At 46.7% G+C, this 9,371-nt stretch overlaps 2 protein-coding genes across 10 annotated transcripts in view; one reads left to right on the top strand and one right to left on the bottom strand.

The window, feature by feature from the left end:
• PHLDB3 (pleckstrin homology like domain family B member 3) overlaps nucleotides 1–4,197 on the bottom strand; it is a 99,984-nt gene extending 95,787 nt beyond the window's left edge. The window contains exon 1 of the mRNA XM_056541684.1: nucleotides 4,179–4,197. The gene's annotated coding sequence lies outside the window, so the exon portion shown is untranslated. The remainder of the gene's footprint in view (nucleotides 1–4,178) is intronic.
• Nucleotides 1–9,371, top strand: part of LOC130293185 (uncharacterized) — an 88,813-nt gene that overhangs the window by 1,678 nt on the left and 77,764 nt on the right. For 6 of the 9 annotated variants that reach the window (XR_008848166.1, XM_056541673.1, XM_056541670.1 and 3 more), the window contains exons 1-2: nucleotides 6,299–6,566; nucleotides 7,628–7,694. Coding sequence is in view for 7 of the 9 variants with exons in the window: in XM_056541673.1 (XP_056397648.1) it covers nucleotides 6,474–6,566; nucleotides 7,628–7,694 (160 nt within the window). In the remaining 2 variants the exon portion in view is untranslated. Of the gene's footprint in view, nucleotides 1–5,178; nucleotides 5,682–6,298; nucleotides 6,567–7,627; nucleotides 7,695–9,371 lie in introns of those variants that run through there. The other 3 variants (XM_056541668.1, XM_056541674.1, XM_056541672.1) reach the window with 2 other exon arrangements.

Raw genomic sequence — 9,371 nt, 5'->3', positions numbered from 1 at the left:
GCTGGCGCGCGCGCGCCCTAGAGAGCGGAGCCGCGCGCGCCAGCACATGACAGCAGGGGACCGGGACGGGTAAGTGACCTGGGATGCGATTCGCGAGCGGGCGCGTCCCGCTGTGCGAATCGCATCCCCAACGGCCATGACAGTGCGGCGCTCCCGGTCAGCGGGACCGACCGGAGCGCTGCAGGGAGACAGACGCCGTGAGCGCTCCGGGGAGGAGCGGGGACCCGGAGCGCTAGGCGTAACAGTACCCCCCCCCCTTAGGTCTCCCCTTCTCTTTGTCCAGTAACTGCCTCCCCTGGGATGAGGACACCGGGAAAGAATGGAGGGTTTCCTCAACGGCAGGCAGTACAGCAGGAGTGGGAATGGGGAGGGAGGGCAGAGGGCGAGGCCTGGCACGGGGCAGTGTGACACCAGGACGGGGGCCATGGGGTGGCACAGAGGCTTGCCTGACGGGACTGGGAGGGGGGGAGAGGCACTTCCTGTGGCAGGCAGAGTCCCAGTTCCTGATCTCCCCGGTGGTCCAATCAATGGTGGGGGAATGAAGCCGGAGCCAAGGCAGACCGAGGAGAACCTCAGAGGTACAGTTGGGGAGAATGAAGAATTCAATCCTCTCAAGGTGGGGTCCAATAGACATGAGGAGGGGCTCTGTGCGGTAACGCACGGTGCAGTCCAATCTGGCTCCGTTGACCGCGGAAATGTAGAGCGGCTTGACGAGACGGGTCACCGGGATGCTGAATTTATTAACAAACGACTCCAAAATAAAATTTCCTGAGGCACCGGAGTCCAAGCAGGCCACGGCTGAGAGGGAGGAGCAGGCTGAAGAAGAAATCCGCACGGGTACCGTGAGACGTGGAGGAGCAGACATAGAACCAAGAGACGCCACACCCACGTGAGCTGGGTGCGTGCGTGCGTTTCCCAGGCGTGGAGGACGGATAGGGCAATCCACCAAGAAATGCTCGGTACTGGCACAGTAAAGACAGAGATTTTCTTCCCTGCGGCGATTCCTCTCTTCCTGGGTCAGGCGAGACTTATCCACTTGCATGGCCTCCTCGGCGGGAGGCCCAGGCGTAGATTGCAACGGATACTGTGGGAGAGGTGCCCAGAGATCTAAGTCTTTTTCCTGGCGGAGCTCTTGGTGTCGCTCAGAAAAACGCATGTCAATGCGGGTAGCTAGATGGATGAGTTCTTGCAGATTGGCAGGAATCTCTCGTGCGGCCAGCACATCCTTGATGCGACTGGATAGGCCTTTTTTAAAGGTCGCGCAGAGAGCCTCGTTATTCCAGGATAATTCTGAAGCAAGAGTACGGAATTGTACGGCATACTCGCCAACGGAAGAATTACCCTGGACCAGGTTCAACAGGGCAGTCTCGGCAGAAGAAGCTCGGGCTGGCTCTTCGAAGACACTCCGGAGTTCAGTGAAGAAGGCCTGGACTGTGGCTGTGGCAGGATCATTGCGGTCCCAGAGCGGTGTGGCCCAAGACAAGGCCTTTCCTGAAAGAAGGCTCACTACGAACGCCACCTTAGACCGTTCTGAAGGAAACAAGTCCGACATCATCTCCATATGCAGGGAACACTGAGACAAAAATCCACGGCAGAGTCTGGAGTCCCCATCAAATTTGTCCGGCAGGGACAAGCGGAGGCTAGGAGCGGCCACTCGCTGCGGAGGAGGTGCAGGAGCTGGCGGAGGAGATGGTTGCTGCTGTAGCAGGGGCAGAAGTTGCTGTAACGTGGCGGTCAACTGCGACAGCTGCTGTCCTTGTTGGGCAATCTGCTGCGATTGCTGAGCGACCACCGTGGTAAGGTCAGCGAGACTTGGCAGGGGCACCTCAGCGGGATCCATGGCCGGATCTACTGTCACGATTCGGCTTCCAGGTAGTGGATCCTCTGTGCCAGAGAGGGATTGGCGTGGACCGTGCTAGTGGACCGGTTCTAAGCCACTACTGGTTTTCACCAGAGCCCGCCGCAAAGCGGGATGGTCTTGCTGCGGCGGTAGTGACCAGGTCGTATCCACTAGCAACGGCTCACCTCTCTGGCTGCTGAAGATGGGCGCGGTACAAGGGAGTAGGCAGAAGCAAGGTCAGACGTAGCAGAAGGTCGGGGGCAGGCGGCAAGGTTCGTAGTCAGGATGGGTAGCAGAAGTTCAGGTACACAGGCTTTGGACACACTAAACGCTTTCACTGGCACAAGGCAACAAGATCCGGCAAGGGAGTGCAAGGGAGGAGACTAGATATAGCCAGGGAACAGGTGGGAGCCAATTAAGCTAATTGGGCCAGGCACCAATCATTGGTGCACTGGCCCTTTAAGTCTCAGAGAGCTGGCGCGCGCGCGCCCTAGAGAGCGGAGCCGCGCGCGCCAGCACATGACAGCAGGGGACCGGGACGGGTAAGTGACCTGGGATGCGATTCGCGAGCGGGCGCGTCCCGCTGTGCGAATCGCATCCCCAACGGCCATGACAGTGCGGCGCTCCCGGTCAGCGGGACCGACCGGAGCGCTGCAGGGAGACAGACGCCGTGAGCGCTCCGGGGAGGAGCGGGGACCCGGAGCGCTAGGCGTAACAGGAGCAGTATTATAGTAGTTATATTCTTGTATATAGGAGCAGTATTATAGTAGTTTTATACTTGTATATAGGAGCAGTATTATAGTAGTTATATTCTTGTATATAGGAGAAGTATTATAGTAGTTATATTCTTGTATATAGGACCAGTATTATAGTAGTTATATATTTTTGTATATAGGAGGCGGTATTATAGTAGTTATATTCTTGTATATAGGACCAGTATTATAGTAGTTATATTCTTGTATATAGGAGGCAGTATTATAGTAGTTTTATACTTGTATATAGGAGCAGTATTATAGTAGTTATATTCTTGTATATAGGAGAAGTATTATAGTAGTTATATTCTTGTATATAGGACCAGTATTATAGTAGTTATATATTTTTGTATATAGGAGGCGGTATTATAGTAGTTATATTCTTGTATATAGGGGCAGTATTATATTAGTTATATTCTTGTATATAGGAGAAGTATTATAGTAGTTATATTCTTGTATATAGGACCAGTATTATAGTAGTTATATATTTTTGTATATAGGAGGCAGTATTATAGTAGTTTTATACTTGTATATAGGAGCAGTATTATAGTAGTTTTATACTTGTATATAGGAGCAGTATTATAGTAGTTTTGCTCTTGTACATAATGATGTTGCCATGTTGGCATCCAACGCAGGTGTGAACCTGACCTTCTAAGTATTATGATGTCCACATATGGGAAAATAAAACACCTCACAGTCTACTACAGTGTTGCCCAAGTGCCTCCAGCTGTTTCAAAACTACAACTTCCAGCATGTCCAAACAGCCAACAGCTGTCTGGGCGTGCTAAGAGTTGTAGTTTTGCAACAGATGGAGGCCCCCTGGTTTGAAAACACTGTTCTACTATATGGGTGCATTCACACACACAGGATCTGCTGCGGATTTGAAGCTGTAAAATCCGCAATTGCGAATATGCCGCTGTGGAGTTTACAAGGCAATTCTTACGCATTCTTGACCGCTTTGTAAAATCCGCAACTGTGGATCCGCTGTGTATGTGTGTGAATACACCCTATAAGTTATCATTATCATGTCCTCTGTTCTTGTAGAACTACACGTACTACAGAACCATATATACATATGTGTGTATTGTATATAAACTCTCCTATAGATGTATATTGACAGAAAAATTACCTCACAGTTTACTATATATATATATATATATATATATATATATATATATCAGTGGTCCTCAACCTGCGGACCTCCAGATGTTGCAAAACTACAACTCTCAGCATGCCCGGACAGCCGTTGGCTGTCCGGGCATGCTGGGAGTTGTAGTTTTGCAACATCTGGAGGTCTGCAGGTTGGAGACCACCAATATATATCATCCATATCATGCCGCTTATTGCCAACCATGCATTTTCTGCTCCTGTAGAACTACATGTATTACAATATAAAACACACATATCTACCTACATATATATACTGTATACATATATTCTATTTCCTGCAACAATGAGGCTGTATTAAATATAAATATTATTAAATCATATTATATATATATATATATATATATATATGTATATATAAAATTTACACACATATATATATATATATATACAATTTATGTTAATTTGTTTGACTTTACCCTTTACTTTGTTGCTGTATTCTTTCGTAAGCAGCTATATACATATATATATATATATATATATATATATATATATATACATACATCTCTCTTAAATATTATATCTTAATATGCCAGTTTGCTAGAGGCTGCTTCTGCTCCTATAATGTACTATAGTTATCCGTATTAAAAATGTTCAAATCTTGTCCCGCACTGAGGGCTGCAGCCGCCATTGTGTTGAAGCCAACCAATCCGTGCTAGGGGGCGTGGCCTCATTAGGCGGGAAAGCAGCAGAGAGAAGCTCCGAGACCATTTTGTGAATCTGTGAGGGACAGTGAGAATGTGTGAGGGAGAAAAGTCACCACAGGGAGAGATAAGGAGGAAATAACTACAGGAATATGGTTATCAGGGAGAATACACAGCTATAGGGAGTATTCGTATTTATTTGTATTTGTAAAAAGCTGAGAAACTGCAGCCTGAAACAGGACATATACATGTAATGGAGGGGGCAGAGGATGGACAGGGACAGATTCGATTTTAAGCAGCATTGTATAGGTTGTTTTTAGTTGGTGGTGAGGGATGGTATTAGTATATATATATAAATATATATTATTTATAAATTGCTTCACCCTGTATGTGTCTACACGTCAGTACCTGTGTGGCCCACACATGTTCTTTGCTTTATATTTTAGCAAGATTTTAGTTTTTTAACTTTTCCTTTTTTTTGTTTTTGGACGATTATCCACGTGCAACCATCTTGTGCTGAGTGACCGGACAGTCCTCTGTGCAGTAGTAGTGCAGTGAAAAATAACTTATCCCCTATCTAAAGAATAGGAGATAAGTTATAGATTTGGGGGGGGGATTGGACAGCTGGGACCCCCGCGATCTCCTGAATGGAGCCCTGGCAATCTTCTGGAAGGGGGCGTGCCGAACCCCTGCATGGAGCGTCGACCGACACGCCCCCTCCATAGATCCCATAGATACATGGAGGGGACGTGTTGGTCAAGGCTTCCTGCGGAGGTTGGAACACCCACTTCCTGTGGATAGCCGGGGCCCTGTTCAGGAGATCGCGGGGGTCCCAGCAGTCAGACCCCCTGTGAAAAACCTTGGGGACACGTTGGGGGTGATGTTTCTTCATATTCTAAGTCAGTGTTTCTCAAGTACAGTCCTCAAGTCTTTCACCGGTTAATTCTGGTCAGTGCATCCGGCATCACCACAGTTATGTCACCTGTGAAAGACTAAGTAAATCCTGAAAACATGACCTGCTGAGGGGACTTGAGGATCGCGCTTGAGAAAGTTGTTCCTTTTGGCCTTCTTGTTTGCATTGTTTGGTATGTTCCGTATGTCGGAGTTAGTGGCCCTTAGCAAAACGGTTGTAAAGGGCTTGGTGGTGGATGTGCCTTTGGAGGGGGTCACACTCGGCCATCTTGGTGGGAGCTGGAGAGGGAATTGGAGGCACTTTAAGAGAATGGTGGTCATCGCCTCGGATATACTGGTCATGGTTGAGCTGGAGCATGGTTGGAGGTGAATCCTTGTGAAAATATTTAGGGACAAAGAAGATCGTCCGGCACAAAGCCAATATAGAGAGAGGATGATTTATTGAATAAAAACCGGTGCAGGATAGCAGGACATCACAAAGTGATGCATTTCAGCCTCACGCAGGAGACCTTAAGGAGAACTCCAGAATACAAAATTTGGCCTCCATACTGCCGGCAGTAAAAAAAAATAGATATATACCTTCCCTCGCTCCTCCGGTAACCCGCTCCGGTCTCCGCCGCGATCCTCTTCCTGGTTGCCGGTGATCAGCGAGTCATACTGCACTCACCGACTCGGCCAGTGATAGGCTGAGTGGCAGTGTGACGTTGAAGCGTTCTCACACTGCCGCTCAGCCTATCGCCAGCCGAGTCGGGACTTCGCTGCGGCCGATGATTGGCTGAGTGCAGTATGACTCGCCGACCACCGGCAACAAGGAAGAGGATCGTGGCGGAGACCAGAGCTGGTTACCGGGGGAGCGAAGGAAGATATGTATCCATTTATTTTTTTTACTGCCGGCAGTATGGAGGACAATTTTTGTGTTCTGGAGTTCTCCTTTAATGAGCATGGCCTCCTGTGTGTGGCCAAAATCCGTCACTATGTGATGTCCTGCTATCCCGCACCGGTTTTTATTCAATAAATCATCCTCTTTGAATATGGGCTTTGTGCTGGGCGATCTTCTGTTTAATACTGCATAGGTCCGCGCCAATCCGTGCACTTTGGCAACCAGGAGGTGAGCTGGTGTATCGCTGCTATATAATATTTAGGGACAGTTCAGTCTAAATGAGGTGCCCTTGGGTCAGGCGCTGGACGACTAAGGACAAAGTAGGAGACCTGACGGAGACGAGATGCCTACAAGTGCCCCTCCTGCTAAGGGTGCGTTCGAACGGCCGTCTGTCCCCGATTTTTTTTTATCCCTGTTTTTGGTTCCGTTCTTGCAGGTTATAAACGGATTAAAAATACAGTTTAAAAAAAATCCCTTTCATGTCAATGGGATTTTTTTTACAAACCGTTTACATCCGTTTGCATCCTATGCGCTCATTTCCGTTTTGTTTTTTTTTGACGGCAGAAATAACGGCACATGCAGTATTTTTTCTTCCGTCAAAAAATGGATACAGTAAATTTAACATTGAAGTCTATGGAAAACGGATGAGCCTTTCTTGTCATCCGTTTGCATTCATTTTTTCAATCCGTTTTTTTTTTTTAAATCTGTTTTTACTTCCGAGCATGGTCAGAATAAAAATATTTTTTTTTGGTTTGGTTTATTAACTGAACAATAATGGATGCAAACGGATAACATCCGTTTGCATCCGTTATTTTTTCATTTTTTTAATTTATTTTTGACGGGAGAAGAACGGGACAGGTCTAGACGGCCGTGTGAACGCAGCCTAAGTGGCGTACACTCAGTGATACTTATATATTTTTTTTAATGCACTGTAAAAATGTTACATGGGTTATGTTGTGTGTGTATATATATATATATATATATATATATATATATATGTGTATGTGTGTGTGTGTGTGTGTGTATATATGTATATATATATATATATATATATATATATATATATATTTTTTTTTTTTTTGTCTTGATACTTTATAAAAGTGGGTCTGCTCTGTCCTTTGCACCTTAAAGGGGTACTACGCCCCTTAGACATCTTATCCCCTATCCAAAGGATGTCGCGGGGGTCCCGTAGGGCTGGGCGGTATCACGGTAGTTTTGTAACTTATGGCAGTTCCACAGTATATAACGGTATTCCCCCCACCCCCCCCCCCCCAGAAGCCGGCTTCTTACATGACAGTGCGCTCAACCTATCACCGGCCGAGGCGGAATATCGCTGCGGCCGGTAATAGGCTGATGGCTGTCCATTCCCTAGGAAGCTGGCCCGAACCGACGGGGAAGGTGAGCTAAAGTTTATTTTGTTTATCTTTTGCAGCCCGAGCATAGCTATAGAGTGTCAGCGCCGGCAGGAGGACGAGGAGGGCAGCGCTTGCGGGTGATGTGTGAGTATTTACCTCGATGGGGACAGTGCAGCGATGGGCTGATAATTCATTAATTCCCGAGGGGGAGGGGCCAAACTGGTATTGCGGTATGGAGAAAAATTCACAACGTGCAGGTCTCTCTCTGTGATCTCTCCCGCAGCACCCCCTGTCATCTGGTGCACGGAGCGAACGCTCCGTGCACCAGATGACAGGGGGTGCTGCGGGGGTTGTCAGTGGTGGGACTCCTGCGATTACACATCTTATCCCCTATCTGAAGATGCCTAGGGGCGGAGTACCCCTTTAATGTTTGTGACGTTATCAAGTGATGTAACTTTATAGCCTTTATTGTTTATGATTTTATTATATACACATACATAGTAATTTTTTGCTTAAAGTTTCAAGTCTATAAAACAATCTAGTAATTGCCGTATATTCTTGTACACAGGAGGCATTATTATTATTATTATTGTGTATTCTTAGAACAGATGATCCTTAATGTTTATTTTCTACACACATTATGGTGCAGTAGATGTCACACTTCCTCCTGGGGCCTGGCATAAGCTCTTGTATTATGTCATGTGTCGGGCAGTGCCAGGGCACATGTACCGGAGGGCAGTCCTAGCCCTCACCCATTGTAATAAGCAGTGTCCTTACGGACTGCATGCCTCCAGCCATGTGACCCGCTGAGATTACGGAAACCAATTCATTAATATACATAAGGGCTGATTTGCTATTTATAGTCCTTCCGGCCACCGACATAATAAATTCTAATCTGAACACTTCACACACCGGAGAACTGTACACAGGGCTGTTAATATACGTGGGAAATTGTAAGATAGATATTTAGAAAATTGTCTCTTTATAATTAGGTTTCTATAACAATGCTAGTATACAACAGTGCCCCATTACAATGTTAACATACAAGAGTGCCCCATAACAGCACAAGCACAAGAGTGCCCCATATCAGTACCGGAATACAACAGTGCCCCTTAACAATGCCAGCATAAAACAGTGCCCCATAACAGTACCAGCATACAAGAGTACCCCATAATTCAAGTGTCCTATAACAATGCCAGAATACAACAGTGCCTCATTACAATGCCAGAATACAACAGTGCCCCATTACAATGCCAGAATACAACAGTGCCCCATTACAATGCCAGAATACAACAGTGCCCCATTACAATGCCAGAATACAACAGTGCCCCATTACAATGCCAGCATACAACAGTGCCACGTAACAGTACCAGCATACAACAGTGTCCCGTAACAATGCAATGTCAGGCTGCTGCTTCCAAAGCCGGCAGGATATTGTCATGTATCAAAAGAGGCATGGACTCAAGGGACAGGGACATAATACTCCCCCTTTATAAAGCATTGGTACGGCCTCACCTGGAATATGCTGTTCAGTTTTGGTCGCCTGTTCATAAAAGGGACACTGCGGAGTTGGAAAGGGTGCAGAGACGCACGACTAAACTAATATGGGGCATGGAACATCTTGGCTATGAGGAGCGATTAAAGGAGTTACAATTGTTTAGTCTTGAGAAGAGACGTTTAAGGGGGGATATGATAAACGTATATAAGTATATTAATGGCCCATACAAAAAATATGGAGAAAAACTGTTCCAGGTTAAACCCCCCCCAAAGGACGAGGGGGCACTCCCTCCGTCTGGAGAAGAAAAAGTTTAGTCTCAAGGG

The sequence above is a fragment of the Hyla sarda genome, chromosome 10 (genome assembly GCF_029499605.1).
Source record: "Hyla sarda isolate aHylSar1 chromosome 10, aHylSar1.hap1, whole genome shotgun sequence".
In the NCBI taxonomy this organism is placed as follows: domain Eukaryota; kingdom Metazoa; phylum Chordata; class Amphibia; order Anura; family Hylidae; genus Hyla; species Hyla sarda.
The sequence above is the reverse complement of the archived record's forward strand: the minus strand, read 5'-3'. Positions and strand labels throughout refer to the sequence as shown.